Genomic DNA, 24,088 nt, shown 5'->3' with positions numbered 1-24,088 from the left:
GCACAGGTTACAGCACACCATGATTTTCCTGTTTCCGTGCCTCCATGCCCCTGGCCCGTTTGGCACATCTATGCTCTTCCTGCAGTCTCAGCTTAAGCAAGCTGCCTACCCCATCCACCCTTGCAGCATGTGGTTCAAGAACGTATTCTGAAAGGCCGGGTTATCTGCCATGAGATGTTGCTGCCACAGCTGACAGGATTTAGAGTGACGGAGCTGTGCATGCCTGTGGCTCGCACTGCAAAGGACCCAGCCTGAGCTTTCTTTATGTGCCCGTTTAGCTTACATGTGCACCTGAGCGCAGCAAATCCAAGCTTTAGCACTGGCTCAAACGCGGGACAGATACGCTCTGAGGGGCTTTGTGAGCCCCATGGCGATGCAGGCGACAGCGCAAGGACTATGTGTACGTGTGCACAGTGGCGGCCCCGCCTCGTGCTGTCTGCACCTACGATGACCAGTGGCACCAACAACCTGCTCTGTCTTGTCTAACGCCGCGCCTCCTAACGCCATCTTGTCTTACGCTCCGCGGCCCAGGGGCCGAGCAGGCCGGAGGGAGGCCCAGCAACCACGTCCCCCCAGCCCCTCGGCCCCTTCAGCCACCTCCCTCGGCGCGGCCCCTGCGGGGCCTCCCCGGCCGCCGAACCGCGCTCCCTCGCCCCGCGGCCTCCCGCCCGCCTACGGCGGAGCGCAGCGCGTCCCCCGCGCCCGGCCGGGGGCGGTGCTGCCCGCAGTGACGTCACGCGCGGCCTTTTGACGCATCACGCACCGCCCGCCGGCGTCACGTGCGCGCCGCGGCCCGGCCTCCGCCTCCAGCTCCCGCCGGCGGAGCTGGGGCCCGAGCCGGCGGCGGCGGCAGCAGCATGGCGGGCGCCCCGCAGGAGAACACGCTGCTGCACCTCTTCGCCGGGGGGTGAGTGCGGCCGCCGCGGCGGAGGCCTGGGCTGGGCGCCGGGGGCGCGGCGTTAGGGCCGCGGTGGAGGGGCTGCCGCCCACCGGGGGGGCCCCGCGGCCAGCGGTTCCCCGCCGGGTTGCCCGGCTGCTGCCTCGGGTGAGGGGCGGGTTGGCGGCAGGGCCGGCGGCGGCAGGGCCGGTGGCCTCCCGTCCCGTCCCCTCGGCGCGGCGGCTGGCGAGGGGGAAACGGGGCTGTGGGCGCAGGGCGCAGCCCGCGTTTTTTCCACCGTCTCCCTCAGAACGCTGCGTGCCCTGGGCGGCCTCTCAGTCACGGCCGGGAAGCTTCTTGCTGTCCGTGCAGGGGGCAAGGCAAGCGGTGCCCTTCCAGAATTAGAAAATACATCCTTAGCAAGCCAAGCAGGAGGGGCAGGGAGGGATCATGGTGTGGCTTGAGGTCAGCACTGGGCAGAGTTAGCTGGGCTGCTGTGACATTTAGCTATATATAATTTCAAAATCTTACATAGCTGTGGCATCCAGCTCCGTTAAATGAAATACTTTACACTAAACCCTGCCCTCATATGTGGCTCCTGCTGAATCAGGCAGGATCTGAGGGGTACCATCCAAAAAGCATTGTCCAGACAGCAGGCTTTATGCTTTTTGATGAACCGTAGCTTGATTTCGTAAAGGAACACATTCGCACAACACTTTAATAAGCTCTGCGTAGGTGACAGTTAATAGCGGAGGCTGTGTAACTGCCTCATCCATGTATTATACTGAAAAGCAAGTACTCTGAAAAGGGATGGGGGGAAAGAGAGTTAGAGAAGGTCCTGGTACTTCTGAGTAAGTGACCAGGCATGCCAGGCCACTTCTTTTAAGTTCTTCCAGGGAGTTGTAAACTTGTTATTTTTGTTGTGGTAAAAGCTTGAATTAACAACCTCACCCACCCCAACTGACAAACCACCAGCCAAAAACCCTCCTAAAAGGCCTTGCTAATTAAGTTATTGCAGTAATTTTAATAGTTGTCCAGTAAGATCATTTTATGGTGTAAATTAAAAATTAATTAAAAAAAATCATCTCTTATGCAGATAGTAAGTGCTGTTGTATGTACTTCTGTCCTTATCAGAAATCTTTTGTTTTAATCTTTTTTTAATGGCTTAAACTATCTAAGTAGTAGAATATTCTGTAGTGCTTGTCAGCTGACGATAGTTAGGAAACCATCGTGAAATCTGTTGTTAGTTTAAACCTGCTTAATAGTAGACCATTGTTTCTTCTGTTGCTAAGCAGGAGACTTCAGTCTCCTCTGACATGTCCCTGGAGCAGTAAGTTTGTTTAATATAATACTAAACCCAACAAAGCTAAGTTTTTCAGAGATGCTGCCCTTCTGCTACTTGGATACTATGTGTTGTTTTTAAGTCCTCTCTTTCCCCTGCCTCCCGCACTTGCATTACAGTAGTACCTGGAGCCTGTGACAGAAACTGGACGTGAACGTACACATGCAACTTGTTTGGATAGTAACAGTGCCCATCCAGAACTCTAGGTGTCCTCACATAACTCATCAGACTATAAATAAATAGGAATTTTAACCTCATCAGTGTTTTAATCTAGTACTGGGTGATCAGCATCTTTCTTACTCATTTAACGTACCCTCTACCTTCTCTATGGATCCTAGTAAACAACCGTTTTCTGCAGCGTGCCTAGGAAGTCACCAGGTCTGATCTGTTTTTGAGAGAGCATGGGGGGAAAGAATGGAAACACAGCAGGGAATATCCTCCTGACCACTGTGGTATAATAAGATTGATCTATTTCTAAAGCAGCGATGAAAATACAGCACAGAGGAAAGAGGTGGTCTTTTAGGGTATACAGGCCTTTAAATGTTCATTGCTGGACCAGATTCTTGTTCTGCATGTCTTGTTATTTACAGAGACACGGAAAAATGTACCATCATTTATCTTGCTGTGATGTTACAGAAAGGAAAATGAGACAGCAAATTTAGTCTTCTCATGCACCAGCCAACGCTAAAGTGTTTGGTTCACCACACACCCACCCACGATCCAAACGGTTTATTTCAGAGTGGTTCCCTGTTCAAGGCCCTGAAATTCCATATCCTGTATGTGTGCATATTTACTAATGCTATTATCTCTGCTTTTCACGTGAGAAATGCAGACTTCTTAGGGCTCGCTGGATAGAACAAGAAATGGAACATCAGTTTCGAACTGTTGCACAAGCTATTAAAGTACTTTTCTCTACATGTAAGAAATGTAGTGGGAAATACGTGATGTGTTTGGAGGGGTGCTGGACCAGCCAGCCGATAGGCAAGCTAGAAACCCAAATCGTATTAGATATGAGGCTCTGTGCCATGTCTGCCTTATGTGTTTCAGTTTTTAGTAGTAGTAGTGGTAAAGGATGCCTGCTCAATAAAATCTGATTAAAGGAGCTCAGCTGTGATAATATTTTGCTACATCTATTAAATCATCAAAGGAATTTTAGAATTGTTAGCGTGTTAGTGCTTGAGTAATAGTCTTTGTTGAGGTCCTTCCTCAGTCCTTCAAATACCTTTGCCTTTGCACTTCCTTTCAGAGAACCCTATTATTATAAATGGGTTGTATTGTGACATAAAGCTGTTTGCGGAACCAGGACCTTGGGTGAAATTACTCCTCCAGCAGAAGAAAGTATTGGAAGTTCAGAATACTTTATAAGTTGTGTAAGATGTAACCTTTGTTCAATTGTAGAGTATTTCTTGGAGATAAAGCAAGAGCAGCCCGTTCACTTGAAGTAATTTTGATAGAGACGTTATGGGTATTACAGTAGCTTCCTGTGAAAGTGAGGATGGAGTGCGGTGTCAGCTTAAGAAGCTGTAATACAGTATCCTTATGTGCGCACAAAAAAGGCAGGCCAGCCTCAGATAATCTTAATGGCCAGAATGGAAGTGTTTAATACTTCAGAGGCTAGGAGCGATGAAATGCACTTGAATATTAGAAAGTGTTCTCCAGTTGTTGAAAGAGATGGCTTTCTATTAGCCGACTTACTATAGGCAGACAGACTCATTGCCTTCCTTTTGTTTCTATTAGTTCCTTTTAAGGCGTACAATAGTAACAGCAAACCAAGGAGTCTTGGCGTTTTGATGGGAAGATGACTCTGAGGGCAGGGAAGGTTTCATAAGCAGCAAAGAGAATGATGCCTAAGTTGCACAACAGATGTAAGTGTGTTTACAAGTCTGGGTTCCTGCTTCCCTGTTGAGGTCAGTGCAGTTGTTGCTTATTTTTGTTTGGGAAAAACTTTGGCCTAGGCTGCAGCAGAGGTCACTCCATGTTGTCTTTCCAGCTGGAGTAATACTGTTTACTACAGGGATTTGCTAAGAAGTGGTATTTAGAGGCTGCAGTGCCCTTCATGGAACTGGCAAAGAGCAAAAACTGGGAACAAACTTTTTATCTTGCTTTCATATAGGTACTGTGTGATATGTATTCTTTAGTAGTTTGGTTCAAACTGGGGGGGCTGTTTGTTTGAATAAAACCATGTTTGTGACATTTTTTCTGTCTTGGTAAGGCCTAAGTCCATAACTCCCTTGCTGCTGTGGCTCCGAAAAGCAGCCTTAGATACCAAAGCTTGCTTAAGCCACCTGTAAAAGAGTTGGAAGCATACTTTGGGAAGGTTGGTGGCATTGGGCTGCTTTGAATTGAGGGGATAGTGATGTCTGTTGCCGTGGGCATGGGCTGATTGTTTCAGTTGCAGCTGAGAGGTGTTTGATGCACTAGGTTGCCGAGAGCCGTGCTTAAGGTGTTGAATTTGACCTGGGTTTGCCTGAATGTCTAGTAGAGGTCACAGAACTAAAGAAAAGTTACTCCCTAAATTAGTAACCAAACGACTTGTGGGGAAAGGGACTGGAATACTGCTCCCCACCAATGTTAATTGTTAAGCGATGTGCTAATGCTGACAAACCATTTGGGAAATAATGTTTCCATTTGTAAAATGGAGAGAAGCAGTCTTCACCTGAAGTATATGTGTCTGCTATACTGTGCGTGGTCCAGGACAGCTAAAGTTGATGAGGAGACTGAGTGTCTTCCAGCCCTCCTCCTAGTTTAGGTTCTCATGTGTATTATGCAATGCACTAAGTCTATCAGCTCAAGGAACAGAGTAAATACTTACAGGAATATCTATACCTGATGATAATGTTATTAGCTGGATATTTATTGCATGCTTAATGGCTCAAAATTGAGACATTAGGAACAGTCTGTATTGTTTTGGTACTCAATTGTCTATGGCATCCGAGAATGCAGCTGCTTGTTTTGTTTACAGTCATGATGATGCAGTAATGAAATATCAAAGATGTAACCCGCTTTGCTGTTTATGCCATGCGTGTTGTGCTAGAGCATGTGGCATGTTTTAGAAAAACAGAATGAAATTCCTGTTGCAAATACAATCTCATTTAAAACTTGTCATGCTTGCTGTGAATATACTGCTCACTTTGGGATTTCTTTATCCGCCTTTGTGGCGTGATCCTATGTCATCAACCAGGAAAGCCGATAACACTCTGCACTGTTAGTGCCATGGTTTAGCTGTATCCCTGGCTGTCCCACTGAATTCAGAGTCTTGCAGATGTGTTCGGGGAGCTCTACAGGCTTCTGAATCCATCAGAGGGGTCCAGTCAATGTACCAAATGATTTCCTAAGGTATATTTTGACATTTAAAGCCGTATGTGGTGCTATCCATGAAGCGTGAATTGACATATACTTGTCAACCTGGTTCTTAAAGTGGTCTGTTAAGTATAGTTGCCAGACTATTTGCACTAACACTTCTCTTGCAAGTGTTTCACTTAACTCCTGTCTGTCAAAAATTCACTGTTAAACGTTGAGAGTAGTTGCAGTCCTTTGGAGAGGAGGAGGTAATTTCAAAAGCTCACACAGCAAAATGTGTCAGGCTGAGTTATAAATTATGATTCCTCTAACCAAGCAGCTCATCATCTTTCTTCATGATCTTAGTAAAGTCAGTGGTACTCTACTGAAAGATCATTAAGGATTTGGATGATTTTTTTGATTTATTTTGATTTATTTTTGTTTTCTGTTGTTATTCATATTAAGAATATTGTTCAGTGATTAAATCTAGGACAGATGAAGTAAGCCCTAATCTTAATTAAGATTCTTGGTATCTATATCAATTGTGCTAGTGGGTGCTGAGAGTTTGTTTGAAATGCAAGTCACTGGTATATCGGGGGTGGATTTTATAAAGATAGAAAGCTGGCAGCAAGAGAATAATTGGAACTGGATTTACATCCTTGGCCTGCTTCTCAGACAGTGTTTTCTTTTTCTGGAAGTAAATAAGTTTTCTGCAGCTCTTGATGTATAGTTCATTATGTATCTACATAAACACAAATGTGTTTTTTTATTCTCAGACCAACAGTTTCCTTAGTTCCTTTGTTTGGACATCACAAAGCAGAGAACTGTATTTTACTGCTCTAATGGCGATATATACCTGGCCCATCACGTAACATTCAAAGCCTGAAGTACAAATACTGTTTTTCTGCCAGTAAGTGACAGGCCAAAGCTGACGAATTGTCGGGTGTCTTACATGGAACCGAGATTTTCTATCTGTGATCCATGCAGAGCATAGCTGGGAACCTCTTGTTAGATGCTTGCCACGTGCCCTGTTGCAGATACTCTACCATTGTGTTTTGTTTCTGGGAAGGTTTCTATCTTTTGACTAAGGACAGATTCAGACATAGCTTTGGGATTTTTGGAAGAAGCTAGTGCAGTAAACGCTGCTTAGCATCTTTGGAACTGTAGTTCTGCACTGATGTATCAAAAAAACCCCTGACTCAAGCCAGTATGAAGACTTGGAGGCTTTGCCTTGATTGCAGCATAAGATTTTCCCAAATTAAATTTATCTGGCTGTATATCCATAGTCTGAATCTTTCAGGGTTTGTGGCTGTTTATGTAGCTGAGGAAGGCTGGTTGTTTTTCCTTTCTTCCCAGATGCAGGCATTTGGAACACTCTAGGAATACAAAGTATTTCTTTTATGCACAGTGTGTTATTTTTCAGCCTTCTTTCCAGGGAATAGAGCAACACCAGGATATGATGCTTAGAATTCCCACGTGGAGGAAAATCAGCTCATTTGAAAAAGCTGCCCAGTACATCAAAGTCCTTAATTGAACTATCTGCTGCTTATTTATATTTGGGACATAATGTATGCACCCTGTTGATGTTCTGAGGATTGCTCTGTTAGCTAATGCTTTTCTCTTAAATGTCGCACCTACAACATAGACTCTGAGCTGTTAAAACTGATGATGCAGATATTAACTCATTGTGTTGAATATCAGAGGATTGCATAGGCATTACCAGAAGTACTTAAATATTAAAGGCTGCATAAATTAACTGGATTATCAAACTAAAAGGTTGAAAGGCAAGGAGTGGACTAAGAAGGCAAGAAGACAGCTGATGCAGGAGGGAATGTGCCAGAGAGGCTAAAAAATTGTATGGCAAGATGTCACTCTAGACTGAGCAGCTGGTACTTCAGAAACAGCAAATGGAGTTTGTGTTCTGAATTTATGAATAGTTACTGTGAAAGCATTGTTTTAATGTTCATAAATGTGAAATAAATGAGGACTGAAGACGGAGTACACACTAGTAGAGTGTTGGTAGATAAATGAATTGGGAATTAAGGCAATCAAATTCTCTTCATCGAGTTCCCACAGACTTACAATTTCTCTTGAGTGTGCCATTTAGTCAGGTGTTAATTATACATACTTGTGTCTATATTGGGTATACATAGTAGGAAAGGTGGCAGTGGGGATCTGCAAGAAGGATCCTCAAAACACATCCTGCTCCGAGTTACAAGTGGGAGCTGTGGGAACAGGAAAGGTTTTGCTGGAGAAGCCATTCCTGACCTCTTCCCCCCCCCCCCCCAAGATCTAATTTCGGAGAAGTGTGAGCAATGTGAGATGCATCTGACAAAACAGAGAAGGATAAACTGAAGCCGTGTCCTCCAGAGTAGTATTGACACAACAGAAGGATTGTGTCCAAGCCCTCGTTCAGTACACAAAGTAATCAGAGGCTTGATAAGGTCTCTGTGAACATTGTCATTTCTGAGCCAAATGACACAACTTCAGCTGCTGTGTACCTAGTTCCATGAACAACTTTGTGACTTTATTCAGCAGTCAAAGCATGAGTGTTTTAAAAGGGATGAAGGCAAAGCTCTTTCTTATAGTATCTCTCACTTCGAATGTGCGGATTGTCCCTAGTTTAGATTTTTTCCCCTTTCAGCAGGGGAGAGGAAGAAGCGAGAACTTAAAGGAGAAACTAATTGAAGCATGCTGTTAAATCATATTGCCAGTCTCATGTGTTAAATCATATTGCCAGTCTCATGGAAAATACAGTTTCTTCTGTTGGATGCGTTTGTATCTGAAAAGCGTAGTGTTTGGGATCATGTACTTGGACAGAATCTCGCAGAACATGAAAACTGTAGTGAGGAAGTTGTATTCCCTGGCCATGTGGTCTGAGGTGTCCTTTTGAACCTTGTAAAGAACCTTAATTTTTGTGGTTGTACAGCCAGGGTGGCCAGGCTGTTAGTGCAAGTGCAGGGGCTTCAGGGGTTTGGCAAAGAATGGTTACTGTTTGATATAAGATGTACTGTTGCAGCAAGCAAAGCAAGCTGTACTAGATAAAGCATTTATAAACTAGCATGTATCTTCAGCTTGGATTTTTCTGCTGTTCTTTAATTACCATTTTCCTTGTGTTTAAAAAAGTCTCCTAGTAAAATAGTTCGTGTATAGATGGGGCTTTAGAAAGTATGCGCTAGTACCTTTATTAATGTCCTTTTATGGATCTCTGTTCCCAAATTCGTGCATGCAAACTTCTTATGACTCTAGCAAGCCATGCTTTTTTACGTGCAAGACAAAGGATTTTTTTTTTTTTAAATTCATCTCCCTTTCATGGAAAACTACTTAAATTACAATTTCACATTAACATCAAAGAGAGTTTAGTTGTTGACTCATGGTGTTTTCTAAGGAAAATCACAAACACAGGTTTTTGAAGGAATCGCATGCTTTGACTCTTGTGTAAACAAAGAAAATATTTCCTAGTCAATAGGTTCAGTTGTAGTAAATGCCCTTGGAAAAAAACTGAAATCTTTAATTAAGCCTTCCTAAATCCCAGCATGTTTGATAAATAAAATTTAGATGCCTCTTAGTCAACCTCAACATTATGTTTAATTGTGAAGTTTGACGGAAGGGACGTTCAGTTACCAAAGAGGAACAGCAGCAGAGAGAAATGGTTTGACCAGTCACTTTCCAGATCAGTGACTAAAATGAAAATTAGGACTCGTACACCTTATATTCTTGGCCTGGTGTGCTTTTTCTGAGGCTCAGTCTGACTACATTGAGTATATGCCTATTATAGGATAATTTATTTCTTCTTTATTTATATATATATTTAGATATATGTGTGTGTCTATGTGTGTATGTATATATAAACACACATGTACGTGTGGGTGTATAGTATTTTATTTTTGTCCTTCTGTTATAGAGCATGGGAATTCTGTTCCTTAGTAGCCTTTCTGACCTGCTATTCTGTTTTCCCACCCTCCCTCTCATCCTTGCAGCTTCCTTCCCCCCCACCCCCAAAAAAGTAGTTGATATCCGTTGTTTTTAAGAGGACCTAACTTAGTGTAGTTTTGATATTTGCTACTTCTGTAGACAGCTGTGTTTTAATCATAAGTACTGAAATAGTGAAGAATCATATTGCTGTGTTTTCAGTCTATAGTGTCCTAATCCCCAGTGGCTTGTTCTCATCTGCCAGCTTCCTGCTTCCCACAAGAAAACTCCGTCCAAGGGTTTGTCTGTTTTAGGACAACAACCTCTGAAACATGGATGCCTCTGAACTTTTTACGGACAGAATTCCAAGTCCTGGAGGAACACGGGACCAGCAGATGGTCAGTCAGGAATTTTTTGTTAGTGCTGGGTATCATCTTTGTGTTTACCAATCTCACCACTACACATGATCATTATAACAGTTGCTTAGCCTTCTCTCCCTCCCCCAGGGCCTGGGAACAGTCTCCCTTGCCTAATGTCAAAACTGCCCTGCTTCCTAATAATTTGTCCACAGTGTGGAGCAACTGGAAACAAGTCTTCAGATTTTATTTATGTGCCATGCTGTGATTTGACAGATCTGTGCAGCTGTGTTTTCCTGACTCTGTCTTCTGTTTAAATTGTATTTTACAGATGCGGAGGAACAGTTGGTGCCATCTTTACGTGTCCCTTAGAGGTAATAAAGACTAGGCTCCAATCTTCAAAGCTAGCCTTCCGGGCTGTCTACTACCCACAAGTCCAGCTGGGGACCATCAGTGGTGAAGGAATGGTCAGGCCAACATCTGTATCACCTGGGCTCTTTAGTGTTCTCAAGTGAGTACTGCTCCTTCTGTCATTCAGTGTTGCTTGACATCAGTGATCTGAGTTTCAATTCCTCTGTGCAAACACGGAATGCAAATTTTGCTCCAGACTTGCACTGGAAGGATTCATGTCAGTTGGGCTGCTTCTTTCAGCAGTAGAAAGATAAATTATTCTTTTAAAAACACATACATATTCAGGACTCCTGAGAGTTCCTTTGAACTTCCACAGAAATTGGTTTCCACCACTTAGAAACTTTCCAAAGTGAATTGATCTAAGTGTCCGGAGGTGTTATTTTTAAATCATCTCCTCACATTTAGGCTTTTTGGTAGTTATGACTTCCTAGGAATCAATACACAGGACATACTGTAAACTCTTGATATGCCTTAGCTTGTGGGAACTATCACAGAAAATATTCTGGAGGAAAGGGCTTTTTCTCTTTTTCAACATTGAGAAGTGTTGTCTTTGTCTCTTGTTGGGAATAATCATGTTTACTGTCTCCTTTGAGCATTGGAATAGGTAATCCTTACTAGCTGGGGCCAGTTCTTGGCAAATCATTGAAGGACTGAATAAGCCATATATGCTGTCTTTTTCTGGAGCCATTCCCAGTTTGCTTTGAGTAGCTAGTAGGGATACTTGTTGCTATTGCTGCCCATGCTATTTACCTGTTTGATGGAGAGGAGTTTTAATTCCTGTGTTGAAGCGCTCTCTCTTCGTACTGTCATATAAAAATGAGAGCCTGTAGCCTTTCCTTCACCTTAATGGACCAACATTGTAATGAGGTTTGTGATTCTCTGCACTTAGGGGTGCATGTCAGCGCCTGATCTGTCTTTGAAGCTGGCCCTGCTTTGAGCATGAGTTTGAACCAGATCACCGCTAGAATTTTGTGTTCCCTTATATTTTAAGTTATACTGGTCTGCGCTCTTGTGTCGATGATGTATAACTGAAATTTATGGGAGTGGGGGAAGGACACTTTTTGCAAAAGCAGTCTCACTAAAATGCAATGTTTAATTGGAGCCTTGGAAGCTTTTATCTTTTCCTCAGCTATAGCTGACTTAATGAGCTCTCCTCTGCTTGCTATTAGATGTTGTCTTTGCCAATTATTGTTATGCATCAATCCCATCTACACCTGTATTACTTAGGATTTCTGTTAAAAGCCTTCTGTGTGGTTCAGACTGCAGCAGTTGATGCTCCAGCTGTTCCCTTTTCAGATGTGTATTCATAAAGAAGAGGAAATGTGAAATCGTCTAGCTTACAACTGCTGAACAGTTTTACCAGCAACTCTGAAGTCCAAATCTCTAATACTGTATTTCATATCAAAGCACTATAAACTTATGCTTCAGACCTCATGGAAATGGTTGAGTTTATTTGGATCTTTGGGCACCCTGGGGTGATGCAGAGAGGTCCTGTTTAGATCAGGTAGCAGAAATGCCAAAGAAAATAATGACTAGCAAAGCAAGCTGAATGATTTTATGTAAGGCCAACAGGCTTGGCAGATTGCCTGGGGAGAAGCTGCACAGTTATATAAGAGTACAGTGCTAATTCAAATTCTCTGCAGAACTATCTGGCTAGAGTCATTCTGGGACTTGAGTTTCTGTATTGTAAACAGTGCTTCTTTCCCCTGCCAAACATTTCTTTGTCTATTCAGAGGTGAGTCTAGAGCAATTCGTGACTGAAAATGTAAGGTAGTGCCAGTTGCCTTTGATTTTCATCTCCTTTCCCTTGCTATCTTTTCACCTTGCAGCATTGGACTTCAGGCAGCTGTAACTAAAGGAAGTGAAAACTTCAAGGCACAGGCTCTTAATTCATCCTCTTGGCCCATCTTTTTCTGGGATTGTCTTTTTTTTTTTTTAGGGAGAGAGGAAATGGTTTAAAATTGGGTCAGCTTTTTAATATATTTATTAAGCTCATTAAATTTGGTGACTATGATCTTGATTTCATTTCCCTTCAGGAATTGCTCAGCTGCCTGTATCACCAAGTTTTCGACCTGCTTACTTAAGGGGATAGAGAAGTGAGAGCAAAATATTTATGCTGTCATTCCCTTGCAGGCAGCATCTATGAAGAACAGATAATGCTGTTCATTATGACCTTTCTGATAAAATACAAATGTATGAAGAAAGAAGTGAAGCTAGGTCTCTTGCTTTTCCTCTTCCATCCTCTTTTCAATCCTGGTCATGCATGCATTGCCAAACTGGATATGACTTGGGCCTTCTGGTCTGGGAAAATTGTATGGCTAAAGAAGCAGCCATTAGAGCCCTACACATAAAACTGCTCTGTAAGAGTTAAAGGTGTTGAATATGAAAGCCCCTTAACTGCTGTAAATAGAAAGACAGTAGGTACTCAGGAGGGCAGGTTAAGCCCACTGCTGAATAGAAAGCACTCCAGAAGGACGGGCTGTTTTTGTCTAATCCATTTGAGGTTCTGATGAGTCACCCCAGCTGGAATCTGCAGTCGTGACTGTTAAGTGACAAAGAACAAGTAGTTGGTGGATCTGTCTCCTTGGAGACACTCAGCCCTGGAGTTTACACAAAAAGTTCAACTCTGCTGCAGAAAGTGTTTCAGAAGCTCCTATATCTTCTTCTGACTAATGAGCTTGGCTTTGGAACCTGTGGGGAACAATCTCAACAGTGCTAATGACCTAGAAAGCAAATTCTAAAAAATTGGCAGTTCCAACAGGTGCACGTGAACTACCCATGGAGCCCGGTGTTATCTGGATTTTCTTGCGTGGTTTTCACATGGTGAGTTCAGTTAAGAGAGCTGCTGTCTAACAGATTGCTGCGCACTGAAATCCCAGTGATTACTGGACTGTACCTGGCTTTCACTGGTAAATACTTGGCTGTTTACTAGTGTTTGGCTGTTGTTTTAGTCTTTGTAAATATGTCTGCTGTTAGTAGTGCAAGAAATTTGTAAGATAAGTATTTTTTAATGAGGCCCTTCAGCAAGGTATTGTACAGAACTTGGCAGCTGCTGGGGAAGCTGTCCAAACAGTTTGTCTTCTTCAGAGAAGTCCTAGCCCCGCGTGCCTTCTAAGGTGTGAGGGACGACGGGTGGAAATGGCTTTGGAAACCTGGGCTGTAGCAATTGCAGAACTGCAGGAAAGCATCATTTGGTGATCTTCCTGCTTTAGGTCATGAAGTCCAGTCCCACCAGTGATTCAGAGCAGTACCTCTGTAGTTGGAGTTTACTTGGGAAAGAGGATGTGAACTCTTTTGAATGCCCTCAAACCCAGATATCCCTGAACTACCTGGGGAGACATAGCTTGTAATACAGTTGCCACATTCAGCTTTCACTCTGGGGAAAAAACACATCACTAGGTAATTGTGAAAGGGAAAAAGGTTTCTTTTTTTTTCGCGTCTCTATACAGGAAGCAAAATCCTGAATTGCTTAGAAACAGAGAATGCCAAAAATATTCTTTGTTCCTCAGAGTCAACTATCACTGGATGCTCCATGAAACTTTAATTCAATTCCTGACAGCTTTCAAAGAATGGGAATTATAACCTTGTGCCATATGACACACATTTGCCTGTAGTGCATTGAAGTTTTATGGTATAGCGGCTTTTGTTCAGTAGTATGTAATTCTGCTAATTTTCAAGTATATTATGTAGCTTAAAAGCTAACAGCTTCACAATTAATACTCATTGCTTTTGTACAGTTCTTTTGACTATCTGACACAACAAGAAGCATAACTTTTAACCCAAATACTATCTTTTTTTTTTCCCTGTTTGTGTTTATTTTAAGGTCAATTCTGGAAAAAGAAGGACCAAGGTCACTCTTCCGAGGGCTGGGTCCAAACTTGGTTGGAGTTGCACCATCAAGGTAAATAGTTAAACTATTGCTAAAAGACACATTTAAGGTGCCAACCCAAATGTTGCAGTGCATTTGTGATTCAAAAGAATAGGTCATGAAGTTTTCCCATCTGTAAACTGAGATTTGTGTATGTATACTGCACGGTATACATACCTAGAAATACTTCTAAAAATCTTCTTTACACTTGTATAACACTGGAAGGTGCAAATTAAATAAGGCACTTAAATTCCAAGTCATAGCAGAGCCACCTATCATGTGCTTGAGAAAACAAGAGAGAGTAGTACAGAAAAATCTGTAGGATTAATATTTGCATTTTTCTAATATGATCTACTTCACTGCAAATACATAAAAGTGCTTGCCAAACATTGAGTAGGAGCTAGATGCCAGGGGAGAGGAGTACCTATCTGGTCCCTGATTGCCTAAATTCTTCTCAAATGAAAAACTGCAGCTGAGGGGGAAAGATGTGCATTGCTGCCACATAACCCCGAAGTTGTGTGTGGGTTTTTTTGTTTGTTTGTTTTTTGAAACAGCAGCAACAAAAGTAGCTACAAAGTTTGTTTACAGACACCTAAATGGTTTCCACGTGTGCCTCTGACTGTCCCATTCTTGGCAGGGCTGGAGATCTTTGTGCCTAGCAAATGTTAAAACTTGTTAGCAATTGGGAAATTGGCAGGTGTTCTCTACCTGAAATTGAACCAGTTAAAGGAACTTGAAGAGTGGTGTACTCCCTCTCTGGCCTCTTGCCTGGTAGGTAGGATGTTCCCCCCAGAAGCGGGGAATCCTGTTTCTGTACAGGTAATCTTTGCAGCAGGGATCTGAATCCAAGACTGCCTGCTTTTTCATGCAACTCACTCATGCTGTGTTTTGTGTTCCTTCATATTCTTCCCTAAGATTGGAATAAGGTACTTTATGCAAATTCTCAAATTGTAGCCACCGATATCCACCTTTTTCTAGCAGTTCACTTCAAGGAGCTGTGATCTGAACATACTTGGTTCAGACAGCTTCTTACTCATCATACTGACTGTTGCAGATCAGTTGAGCTTCCTCTAGTCCTATACATTTATGTAGAGATTTGAGGTGTGTAAAACATTTTCCTTTCAGTCCTGGGTTAAGTGTTCAAAGCACGAAGTGCTGCTAATGCATTACAGTGCTGAACAAATTTATGGAAGACATAGGCGGGAAAGGTGGGAAAGTGACATTCCCAAGTTTACAAAATGTGCTTAATGCCAGAGCTGGTGTAGGTATCCAGTCTAACTTGCTTTGTCTGCAAAACCATGTTGCCTCCCACCTCAGACTTGGTGTGAAGGTACAATATTTCTGCCCTGTGGGTGTCAAGTCAGGTAGTGACACTGTAGTGTAAGGAGAAAAATAACCAACCAACCTGTGTCCTTGTAGATGGAAGTAGTCACGTGGAGGCCTCTTTGGAGAGAGAGTCTTGTTTTTGGGGGGACAGGGGGAAGAACAGTAATGTGTCTAATTTGACACTGTGTATATTGCTTTGCTTTTCTTCTCATTCTCCCTCTCTGCACAGAGCTGTCTATTTCGCGTGCTACTCCAAAGCCAAGGAGCGATTTAATGGCATTTTTGTGCCCAACAGCAACATTGTGCACATCTGTTCTGCAGGTTCTGCAGGTATGTATTTGTAATTAACCTTCTGTATGGTCTGCAGCAATAGCCCAGTGTGCAGCCCCTCGCCAACAGCAGGCAATACATGCATTGCTATCCGTGTGGCTCTGGGATGCACCTTAATTCTTTAAAGTATTTATTCCAAGCTGTTGTTGCTACAAGACTTCTTCTATCCCTCTCGATGTTTAGGAAACGAATAGAATGAATCATAAGGCGGGGACTGGACTTTCAGTCTGTCTGTACAGGGCCTAGGATAACACACCAGTCTTGACTGACAGCTCTGGATAACTGTGGTATATGAATGAGTACAGAGGCCAGTATGTGCCGCATATGGAAAATGTACACTTAGGTTGAGGTTGTATATGCCAGAAAACAGGCGTTTGCTAGCTCCTAACTTCCATTGTCTAAGAGGAACTGTTTTCCTGTTCAACACTTTGAAATACTTCTAGATTGCTGTTTACTAACTTGGGATGAACTTTTTTCCAACTGCAATGCTATGGTAATGTCTCTGAATGTAAGGAAAAAATATTAGTAGACACCAGCAAACTTTTGATACTGTTTTATCCAAATTGTTTTAGGATGTTGTATTTTTCCTACCAGGATGGGGAAAATAGTTTGCTCTTGTAGGAAAAATACTGCAGAAGAGATACACTAGTTCAACCATCAGTCACCAGAGTGATCATTAAAAATAATCTTTCCCAAACTAACCCTTAATTATGGGTGGATTCTGTTAATGAGATGTCTCAATGGCACCACCTAGAGCCTTGGGGAAAACACGAGACCAATACATGAGTGTTTTCCCCATAGGTTTCCCTTTCTCTATTATTCTAAAACCCAGTCAGTAAGTAAGGTAGCTTGTCTACAGCCCTCTTTAGTACACATGAAGTACATATTAAAATAGGTGCAAAAAGGAAGAATCCTTTAAGAAATTCCAAGGCCATAGGTCGACTCCTCCTGAAGTTTAACATGAGATGGTGCTCTGGCAAGAGAGAGATTATAAGCTACGCGCCTGCCTGTCTTTTGAAGCCTCTGGATAGAGCTGTTAACTAGAACTGTCTCACTGCACAGTGTATAAAGTTCATGTTTTCCATGGCAATACACTGGCTTGGATTCAGCTAAACTTTTGGCTTTCTTTTCTCTTTTTCAGCCTTTATCACAAATTCCCTGATGAATCCTATATGGATGGTAAAAACCAGAATGCAACTGGAACGGAAGTAAGTAACTGATTGAGGGAGGTTGGATGCCACTGAGTGGCTAAGGGAGCCTCTGGAAAACTGAACTTTCCTATTTTTTACTCATGGCTCTTTGTACTTTGATAGATCTTGCCCAGTTGTTTCCCTGACTCTGTTCCACCTTTCAAGCCACCGTGCTTCTGCCTGGTCAGATTAAAGGTTAAGGTTCCATGTGTCCTACTTCAGTTTGATGCACAGTTACTATTGAGAAGGATGTGGAAGTTGCCTTGAGTGCTGAGTTAGGTTCAGTTTCTGGTTTCACTGTAAACCTTAAGTAAAGTTGGGCATAGCATTAATTTTCTCTCGGATTCTCTCAATCTTCTGTACTTCAGGGGTTGATGTTGAGGATAAATATATCAAGGACCAAAATGCTTTGATGCAGCAGTAATAGAGGCTGTGGAAAGGTCAGAAGAGCTCATGTGGGAGGCCGAGCATGAGGTTGCAGTCTGTGTCCCGTTTGGCAACATCACCGGTACTGATCCTAGATCGTTCAGACGTGTGTGTTACTGCAACAGACCAAGGTTACTGATACACAGCTAGGTAGCTGCAAACAGAAAGGGGGATGTTTTTAAATTGTAATGAAGCCACATTAGTTTAGTGTCATAAAACATTCTAGCGGCAATAAGAATCTGTTGCAGTGGTTTAATGTTCTTTTGCTTCCTTCAGCATTGTATTGCTGTTAACCATACCTCCTGAAGACAGAGAGGGAATTTGACAGTAATATCTTTTAGTTGAGTGATTCACAGTAACTGGTGGATATCGAAGCAATGAGGGACTCGGCTAATAATGTAACTGCTTAGAATGGAAATTCCTGCCTGAAAGGACATGTTAGGTCAGATAAGAAGGATCCTTTAAGGCACCACAACTTATAAATAACTTATAGGACTTAATTCCAGCACTTCACAGGGTGGCACCTTTGAACTGAGTGCTGCCTCTTAAAATGAAGTATCATTTCTCATGTAGCAGACCTCTTGTCTCTTGGCCTGCTGAAGATGGCTTTAAACGGAATTACTAGTTTAACACAAAGCAGTGTCTCTTCAATGCTTATTGTCTTTTAAAGCATTGGTGTGAACTGTGACAGACTGGATAGAACTTGAGCTGAAAGAATTATTATGAGTACATATTAATGAACTAGCAAAGCCAAGTGTGCACTCTTAGCATGATAGTCCTGCTCTATGCAGCTTTCCTAGAAGAGTTTTGGAGTAAAACTTGGCAGAGTACCATTTCTGTAGTTATAAAAACTATTGAAAGCCATGAGTGGTTTTGTTTTTTTAGTATTAATTCTTTTTCTGGGCTCATTATATGCTCTGTTCTGTTTGTTTTTTAGAGTCAGGGGTTCAAAACCAATGAATGCTTTGCAGTGTGCTAGATATGTTTACCAGACAGAAGGTATCCGCGGCTTTTATAGGGGCCTGACCGCCTCCTATGCTGGGATTTCTGAGACCATTATCTGCTTTGCTATTTATGAAAGTTTAAAAAAGCACTTAAAGGAAGTCCAACTGCCCCCTTCTCCTCCTAATGGGACCGAAAGGAACTCGACAAACTTCTTTGGACTGATGTTTGCTGCTGCTGTTTCCAAGGGCTGTGCCTCTTGTATTGCTTATCCACACGGTATGTTAACTTTTCCATTTATGACTGCAGTAAAACAGCTGTTGCCTGTAATCCAAGATGAATGATGGGGTTTAGGGCTGTAAAATTCTTAGTCGTTTGAATGGCCAAATGCACGTTACTGCGGCGTGTGCATATGCATTGACATTTTCAGTACTGGTGCCACCATTCCTAGTTAGCCACATAGTTGGTGATTGGGACTTCCTAGTTTAAAAACAACTCAAAAAATGCCAGAAAGAAATCGAATGCCTAATGCTTCTGTTCTCGCTAGTAGCCTCATCTAGCGGAGTACCCACAGCCTCTCGGATTCTGTGATCAAGTGGTGCGAAACACTTGTGGGCTGAGCAGTGTTATTCTTTTTGGATAGATGTGAATATTATCATGTTATATAGAAAGAGCAATATTGATTATGTGAGCATCAGTGAAGCATTTAGTTCTGTAGTAGCTTGGATGAGCAAATAATCCATTTATTCCCCATGAAAGGGAACTCATCGTTAACTTTGCTTCTTGCCTCAAGGGCAGTGTGTACAGGATTCCATGGCTGAAAGTACTGGCAGGCAATTGGTACAGGAAGGTTTTCACATCCCTGGGGTTTGCATCCTCTTTCCTGGTAATGGCATGTTTCTCAATGGGAAGGTTTAAGTCTTGTTAACTTTGGGCTCTCTTTTACTTTTCTGCAGAGGTCATACGGACACGGCTGCGAGAAGAAGGCACTAAGTACAAGACTTTCATTCAGACAGCACGGCTGGTAGCACGTGAAGAAGGCTATCTCGCCTTCTATAGAGGACTCTTTGCCCAACTCATCCGGCAGATACCAAACACAGCCATTGTGTTGTCCACCTATGAGTTAATTGTGTATCTGTTAGAAGACCATGCAAAGTAGCAGAGCCAAGACTCCTGTTACAGACTGTAGACCAATTTCTTCGTTGAACAAATAGTCCTTTAAGAGACTGATACAGGTGGCAGTGGTGGTGGAAAAACTACAAGTATGTGACCACCTGCTGGATATTTCCTTTTGGATTCATGCTTTCTGAAAGGTCTCAAGTCATTAACGTTAATAGTTAATTATAACTTTTTTTAACTTAATGATAATTAAACTGCTACTAAATTAAATTACACTATTTAATTTAAGTATATGTTTGTCCTTTTCCTTAAGCACAGCCATATGTGGTCAAGGAATGTACCTCATACTATCAAGTGATCTCTTGGACTGATGTTCATTAAAACTGTATTAAAACAGGAGAAGAACTGGTTTGGAAATTTGAAACTCTTGTCGTCTTATCACTGGAGTCATGTCACTTTTTAGCACCGTAATAGCGTAATGCCCAAATAACTTGGATAGTTCTTCTGGTTTATTCAAGGTGCATTATTCATTGCTGCGTGAACATCCTGGAGTGTTCAAGTAGAACAACCTTGTAGTATGTTTCTCTGTTTTGATGGTATGAATTATGCATACCAGAATCTCTTAGAAAAGCCACTTACACTGGCAGTGTTGCTGGAATATGATTGTGGGAGGCTTGTAGTAAAAATTTGATTACAGTACTGTGTGCACCAATGCATTTGGGATACATGTGTGTGCAAACAGATCTGTCAGGATTTTGCTTTCAGACCTTGCTTTTGTGAAGGACTGAGAGCATAAGGACAGTCAGCGATTGTGGCCTGGCTGCTGTGCGGAAATTCCGTGAGATGCAGTAACGTGGTCATGTATCCTGACCTCAGCCTTTTACTACTGTGGGGCTTTTTTGTGTTATGTTTTCCCTATACTTCAGTGCTAGGGGTCTGGAGAGTGGAAGAGAGGATGAGATAGGTCCCAAAGACTATAGACTATAAATGCAGTTCTGGATTCTGCTTTACCATATGATACTTGGGAATACGTCCCTCTTGATTTGATGTCCTTGTAGAGCAGTGCTTCTGATGGGGATGAGATGCTATGTTATCTCATGGGCATGTCACTGGCGTTAACACCAAAAACTCCACAGCCTATGTAAATAGTTTCTTTATGTCATTACTTGCTTTCTTACTGAAGGAAATAAGGATTCGCCAGCTTAGTGCAGCCTGTTGAACAGTTCTCGTGTTTCATATAGATAGGATATCTGCCTTCCCCTTCAAAGACACAATATCAAAGGGGTATTCTTCAACAGTAGTCATGGTACAGTTCTTACCTTTCAGTTATAAATCAAATATCCTGCATACTTAAGATTAGTCCTTTCATAAATAGGAGAATATGCTTTTAATTTTAGTAGTCTCTTTAACACTTGTATTGCAGCAGTACCTTGTGATTGAAGTATTGTATATGAATAATTACTGATAGTGCAGGATAAAATATATTTTAGAACTCAAATAGGTAAATTTGTGCTTTGCTTTGGCCATACTATGCTCTCCTATTCATTAGTGTCATTTGCTTTGGCAGCTGAGACAAACACTACAGCATTTGAGCCCAGCTTCAGTCTTCCCTGCTGTGGAACTGAACAGTGAGCTTCTCAGGATTTGAGCAGGTGTTGAGTTCTTGAGCATAAACAAGTGTTTACGGACATCTTTGGCTTCGAGGACCCTATGCAGCAGAGGTGGTGTTTGGACTTGGAAGGATCATGCAGAGCATTAAGAAACAGCCTAGTAGTGAGTAGGGCTGTCTTTTATAAAAGATAAAGTTTTCAGGCTAGTATTTTGTTGCAGAAATATAATGGGTTGATAACTGGATGCAAACCTTCATGTTTGTTCTTATCAGAACCTAGCTGATGACTGGTACTTGAGGTCATATTTGACATCACTGTGATGGAAGAGCATAGTGCAAAGAGGGTAGAATGTGTGTATACCTCATTATGAGGCAAAACTGCAAAAATAACTGATTTCTATTATGCCTTACTGAAAAGAACGTATCACATTACCCCTAAGCTAAAATAGGAAACAGTTGAGTAACTAAAAATTGGCATGGCTTTTTTTATGGAGATGATGAGCAGCAAAAGCTTCAGTCTCTCTATAGGAGTCAAAACTGTCATACAGTGCTGTTTCTATTTTTGAGAACTAGGACACTTGTGCTGCTACTTTGAAACGTTTTCTGAGATTTGCTTTCTTAAATTAGTATTCCTCTGTACTTAGAGTACACGAGCTCACTTCTAAAATGTTAGTCGAATGTGTAGACTGCTGATATCTTTTAAGAATGAGGGGAGGGAACTCAAACCCTTCTAAGGAGTCTGGGACTTGGTAAGAGAGAAAGCAAGAAAAAGTGAACAAATTTTTGTTCTACCTAAATCTGATGGAAAATCAGGAATTCTGCTGGATTTTTGTTATTGTTCTTTAAGCTTTGCTACCAACCCTGACAGAATTAGTCTTCATTTGATAGGGGTTAATGAGCTATATTAGGAGCTAATAGAATTTCTGAATTAATATAATTTACTCCTTTTCCCTTCTTCTCTCTACTAGAATGTTTAAAATTCACTAACCCTTGATTCCTTAACCCTGTAAAGAGCTAATATTTTTAGGTGATGCTTTGTGAGCAATCCCATTTATGTCACCGAGTATGGAATAAGCCTATTACCAGAGGGAAGAATTTGAAGTAGTTTTCTTCCAAAGGGATATCTGAATTTAAAAATAACCAGCCTTTCTCTGGTTGTGAAAGAAAAATGCCTGTTCATCCCACTTCTCCAGCTTCCACAGAAAGTCAATTTCATGGAAGGTAGGTAAATTTGTTACTGGTTAGAATTTCTTGGGCAGTTTCCCTCCAGGTTTAGGCTTCATTACTAGACCCTTTACAGCTTAATTATCAGTAAGGTGATGAAACTATGGTCTTGCCTGAAGTGACCACAAAGTTTCCATTAACTTTACCAGCACCAAGTCTGCTCCCATTCATAAATTAACAGTTAAATTGAAATTACAAACACTCTGTTGCTACAACAGTATGAGCTACTCATGTTGGTTAATTTAGCTTTGGAAGCATTTCTTAGGCATTTGAAGATGTAGACATTAATCTTCTCAAGTCCTTGCACTATAGGACTTACTGCCTCCCTTTAGGTATCCATGGTTGCCTTGATATCCCTCAAAATTATCTGCATTTACTGATGGTTGTGATACATGCTTGTATTGTGATTGTGCCCCTCACCATGATTTATTGTTGTTTTGCACAAGTCCCTCATTAGCTCCTTTAAGGAGGAAACCTTTGGTAAACAATGCATCTATGGTTGGACCGATACTGCAGATACAGTTGATAGGAAGGGGGAGGGACTTGTGTAGAAAAAACAGACAAGATCTCAAGTACTTAAGTCCTAGAGGACTTGCGGAAGGGCTTGATGTGCCAAGTGACTGGGTTGTTCTTCCTCCTTTCCCTATCGTTTGGTCTCATAATCCTTAAATAATTGAGCTAAACAATGGAATAGAGCTGAAAAAATTATGTCCCCCTCGCATTTATCAAGAGGAAATAGTCACTGTTATTCCATATAATGAATTTCCATGGTTAAATCTGTGGAGATAGAAATGGAGCAGTTAAGACCCCAACCACAGTTAAGACAAGCTTAGAAGTACAGCTTACTTCTAGTACAAATATTTGTCTATGAAGAGCTTTTCCATTTGTGGCTTTTTAAAAACATGATGTTAACACAACTTGGTTCTCCTGAATTTTAAGCAGTTCTGTCTGTTGTGCTGAGAGGGTTTTTTGTTTTTAAACAGGAAAATGGCCATGCAATTTGAGGCAGGGTCAGTCTCGTATTTTGGAGAGGTCTTGCCTCTTACCTTCATGTAAAAGCAGGGCATGACTGTCAAAGCACCAACTGCTTCCAGTTCTGTAAGAACAGTGAATCCCCCCCATGCGTGCTGAGAGGGGCAGAGCATAAATAGGTGTTGCTTTGCTTTCTAGGGGAGAGCTTCTGCACAAGTCTGACCTGGGAACTACCCCCATCAGAGACCTGAGGGCTTTCTGCAAAATTGCATTGTTTATCAATCTGTCCAGAGAGGGAAAGGCCAGAGCAGCAGCCTTCAGCTTCTGGCTCGCAGGTAACAAACTGCCCTGTGCTTTAATTCCTGCTCTGCTTGCCACGCTATCCCTTGGCTAACCGGAGATGTTACTCGCAGCACGTGGTGTACAGGGTGAAGGTGATCGGGGGCCGCAGAAGGGCGATACCCTGTGCTTTGAAATCAGTGGGGAGGGCAGAGCAGTGTAATTGGAGGGATTTTCCATTTTCCCCAGACAACTACGTCGTTTGGTAGGAAAGTACATCTTGATAGAGAACCTATTCTCTTGGAACTGTTCTTCCTCTGTCCCTGTTTCGTTTCTATAATTCTCCAGTTTTTTCCTCAAAAACGTGCGTTAAATCGAATTGCCGGTTCTCTGCCTTGTTGTAGACCCCGTTCTTTCCAGTTGCGTTTGTGCAAGCGGCCCTCGGGGGAGATCCTCCTGGGTGTACTTTCTGAACGCCCTTCCCCAGGCTGGGGCCTGTTGGCAGCCTCAGTCCCCGGCTGCTGCAGCCGCCCTTCACCGGGGCTTCTCGGGCTCCCGCTCCGGCAGGCCCGGCACCTAAAAGGAGCTGCGTTGGACAGGCAGACAGTCCCGCGTCTAAATTTAGG

General features: G+C 42.3%; 1 protein-coding gene across 4 annotated transcripts; it reads left to right on the top strand.

Moving 5' to 3' along the window:
* The first annotated feature begins 769 nt into the window (after positions 1-769).
* Positions 770-23,502, top strand: SLC25A33 (solute carrier family 25 member 33). 4 transcript variants are annotated; one of them, XR_015704283.1, is made up of 10 exons: positions 775-907; positions 10,098-10,277; positions 14,001-14,078; positions 15,601-15,701; positions 16,843-16,909; positions 18,255-18,538; positions 19,216-19,521; positions 20,946-21,151; positions 22,015-22,208; positions 23,382-23,502. XR_015704283.1 is itself a non-coding variant. In XM_087755293.1 (8 exons), exons 3-8 carry the CDS (start codon positions 10,231-10,233, stop codon positions 19,416-19,418), a joined length of 780 nt encoding a protein of 259 aa, XP_087611419.1. In that variant the 5' UTR covers positions 770-907; positions 9,676-9,808; positions 10,098-10,230; the 3' UTR covers positions 19,419-19,787. The 4 variants fall into 4 exon arrangements, 3 of the variants coding, with proteins under 3 accessions (XP_087611419.1, XP_087611420.1, XP_087611418.1); XM_087755293.1 differs by lacking the exons at positions 20,946-21,151; positions 22,015-22,208; positions 23,382-23,502 and adding an exon at positions 9,676-9,808 and having other exon boundaries at positions 770-907; positions 19,216-19,787; XM_087755294.1 differs by lacking the exons at positions 20,946-21,151; positions 22,015-22,208; positions 23,382-23,502 and adding an exon at positions 9,633-9,808 and having other exon boundaries at positions 19,216-19,787.
* The last annotated feature ends 586 nt before the right edge of the window (positions 23,503-24,088 follow it).

Source organism: Nipponia nippon, unplaced genomic scaffold (assembly GCF_047370975.1).
Source record: "Nipponia nippon isolate SJK-2023a ecotype South Korea unplaced genomic scaffold, ASM4737097v1 scaffold_19, whole genome shotgun sequence".
NCBI classification, from domain to species: domain Eukaryota; kingdom Metazoa; phylum Chordata; class Aves; order Pelecaniformes; family Threskiornithidae; genus Nipponia; species Nipponia nippon.
Note: the sequence above shows the minus strand (reverse complement) of the source record. Positions and strands in the feature narration are given on the sequence as shown.